Raw genomic sequence first — 3,603 nt, forward strand, 5'->3', positions numbered from 1 at the left:
AAGACTTCATTTATGTGAAATATCCCTGGAGGCATATCAAGACAGAACACAGATTAGTGGCTGCCTGGGGCAAGGGCTAGGGTGGGATGGCAGGGAGGGAGCACTGAGAAAGGGAGGTGAATGTTAATAGGATTGGGTATCTCCTTGGGCGGGAAGGTGCCAGCTTAAAAGCCGGGCTGATGGAGGTCGATGTGACAGTTGGCTGTTACTGGTCCAGGCATGGAGGAGGAGTGCGCTTGCCTCTGCTGCGCGGGCCTTTCGCAGGGATGCCAGTGTCGCCAGCACCACCCCGGACCAGCTGAGATGGCAGCAGCCGACAGCAAGCCGGCCCCGGCCCCTGAAGAGCAGCACGTGGCTGCGAACACCAAGGTGGCTGGGTCCTCTGCGGGCAGTGAAGGGACCAGGAGCCCCAAGCCACCCATCCTGCCCCCGCGCTGCTGCTCGCTGCAGGACCTGCCTCCTGAGATGCTGGTGGAGATCTTCGCCTCGCTCCCGGGCACCGACTTGCCTAGCGTGGCCCAGACCTGCACCAAATTCTACAGCATCCTGCACGTGGACAGCATCTGGAGACGGCGCTGCCGGGAGGAGTACGGCTGTGGTGAAAACTTGCAGAACCTGAAGACGATGGGTGTGTCTTGTCGAGAACTCTATGCGAAGCTGCTCCACCCTTACAGACACATTTTGGGATTGTGGCAGCCAGATAACCAGCCCTATGGAGGACTGCTGGGGGTAGCGGTGCACGGCGTGTGCATCTTTGGTTGGACGTACCTGCCTCTCCATGACCCCTATCTGTATGACTCGATGAAATTCAAGCCCGCGTTTAGGATTAGCCTGACGGAGAGGAAGCAGGCCGTGGTGGAGTGCCTGCAGGGCCGCCGAGGGCCCCACGGCTGCCGCTACCAGATTCGGAAGGACGGGTTCTCCACCCAGTGCCACCAGCCGGACCACCACAGGATGTCTGACTGGAGCACCCAGGAATTAGAAACGTGGCTGAAGGAAGAATGGGAGCGGGCGATGCAGGACATTCTCCAGAATGACAGGCTGCGCTTCGTCCTAAATAAGTCCATCCGCTGTCGTCGGCTTGAGAACTGGACTTACCGCCGCATCTACATCCCGCCAAGCCAGCCGGGCGACCTCATCAGGCCAGGCCTCTTCCAAGGCACCCACGATGTCTACAGCCCAGAGATCGTCCTGCTCAGCTTCCACGGGAAGCATGCCAGGGTCACGAAGATCACGGGTGACTACCAAAACCCCGCTGGGCAGCAGGTGCTAGAGATCCACCTCGGGCGCCGCATCCAGCTGCCCCATTCCTTCAGTGAGTGCTCCCGCCTGATCCAGGAGGTTCACTGGCAGGTGATCCAGGAGCAGCAGCAGCAGAGGAGCGAGGATGGCGAGGGCCATGGCTGGCTGAGCCCTGCGCAGCCCAGTGTCGGGGAGTCCCCGGCTGCAGCTTTGGCAGAGCAGCCTGTGCAGTTTGTTCTGCCTGAGGGCACGAGCTCAAGACTCCAGAACTACCCCCGAACCTGCAGGATGTGTTTCTATGGCTTCGCCTACATGCAGCGCATCCCCGGAGTCTTCGTCCTGTTCGATGAGGACCACTTCGGGTTCATCTGGCTGTACCCCAATTGCCTCAGCCTGTACAGCAGAGTCCAGGCCACCTTCCCGAATGCGGAGGCACCATCCCCACAGGCCTTCCAGGAAATGCTCGAGAACATTCAGTTCCCATCCCCTGCGCTCAGGCCACCTTGGGGAGAAGAGGCTTCAGAGGAAGAGTAGCTTGCAAGCACTTTGGAGATTTGACCGTCTGACCAGATTATCACCTTCTTGTTTGTTTTTAATCCTCACCAAGGGTATTTTTCCATTGACTGTTGGAGAGTGGAAGAGGGACCATTGGTTGCCTCCTGACCAGGGCAGGGGCTGGGTAGGAGCCTGAAACTGAGGTAGAATCAAACCCTAGACTTTTCAATCTGCAGGCCCAGGTTCTATCCACTGAGCCAAACCAGCTTAGGGCTGAGCATGTCTTTGTAAAAAGAAAGAAAAAGAAAAGATCCTAAAATTAGATAGTGGTAATTGCTGGATTGTTACAACTCTGAACATAATAAAAACCACTGAATTGTACATTTTAAAAGGGTGAATTTTATAGTATGTGAATTATATCTCAATAAAGCTGTTATTAAAAAGAAAAGAAAAAAGGATGCACAGTGTTATTTCAAATAATGTCAAGAGAACAAGTTTGATCTATACTAATAATAGCCAGGGTGGTGTCTCACTCTCGCATTGTCACAAAAGGGCCTTGCACACAGAGGCTGGGCCTGATGGCTGCTCTACACAGTGAGGCATGGAGGGTCCCGGGGGGAGGCATGGAAATTGGTCCTGGAGTCTCCTTCATGAGGAAGTAGGTCCTGGTAGAGGAGGCAGGTCAAATCAGGGGAAGGCAATTGTGGGAGATCAGGCTGGCAGGGGAGTGATTAGGGGGCAATCACACTGGCAGGCAGAAGCAGTTAGGGGTAATAAGGCAGGCAAGCCATTAGGAGCCATTGGTCCGGATTGTGAGAGGGTTGTCCCAATGCCAGTTGGCAGGGGAGTGATTAGGGGGCAATCACACTGGCAGGCAGAAGCAGTTAGGGGTAATAAGGCAGGCAAGCCATTAGGAGCCATTGGTCCGGATTGTGAGAGGGTTGTCCCAATGCCAGCAATCAGACATCGGTCCCAGATTGGAGAGGGTGCAGGCCGAGTTGAGGGAAATATCCACTACCTGTGCATGAATATCGTGTACCAGGCCTCTAGTCTATGATAAAGTAGAAATACGTCCAAGGGAAATTAAATTATTAATAGATTTTGTAAGTGATTAGAACATTTTTTCTATATGTGGGTATTTTGTAATTTTCAGAAAAAAATTGAAATTTTTTTGTCTAATGTAGGAAAATAACATCCCATAAAATTACATTTCATTTGCTGAAAAGTTAAATCACCTTCATAGGTGCCTAAGGCCAGATCTAAATATGAAAAACATTCCCAAAATGACACTTCAATTGTCAGGCCATAAAAAGTTAAAATATTTTTTTGTGTGTTCCGTCATTAATATTTTCACTATATTTCTGAACCATAAGTTATTTCAACCAGACATCAAGGTAATGTTATGGTGAAGCACATAATAAATAACAATGAAACAGAAAAAAATTAAAAATCTCTTAAACATGTTAAGGAATAATGGAAAATTCTTGGCCATACATATCAGCACATTTGAATTCAAGAGTAAAATATAAATATGAAAGTGATAAATGAAAAAGCAGATCTAGACATGATATTGAGTAATGAATAAGACTTGATTAAAATATACAATACAATAATGGAAAATGTCTCTAAAATGAATGTACATATTCTTAAAATATAACAGATGAGATTTAGATAATGAGAGTTATAAAGTAATTTCTTCACCATTCCAATTTTAAATGTGAATTAAAATTATCTCCCGAGAAGCATTTCTAAAGAGTAGATGTCTCTGGTTTAGGAATAGAAAACATCTATTTTAAGCATCTTTAAAGTATTTTCCAATCAGATTTATCAGCTATCTAATATCATAATTTTAAAACAATTACATTC

General features: G+C 48.7%; 1 protein-coding gene across 1 annotated transcript; it reads left to right on the forward strand.

The window, feature by feature from the left end:
- Nucleotides 1–219: 219 nt before the first annotated feature.
- On the forward strand, nt 220–1,776 carry LOC311619708 (F-box only protein 31-like; the record flags this gene model as incomplete). Its single annotated transcript, XM_084878252.1, has 1 exon — nt 220–1,776. One exon carries the CDS (start codon nt 220–222, stop codon nt 1,774–1,776), a length of 1,557 nt encoding a protein of 518 aa, XP_084734378.1.
- Between the last annotated feature and the right edge of the window lie 1,827 nt (nt 1,777–3,603).

Source organism: Pipistrellus hanaki, assembly GCF_964339955.1.
Source record: "Pipistrellus hanaki genome assembly, chromosome: 3".
Taxonomy (NCBI): Eukaryota; Metazoa; Chordata; class Mammalia; order Chiroptera; family Vespertilionidae; genus Pipistrellus; species Pipistrellus hanaki.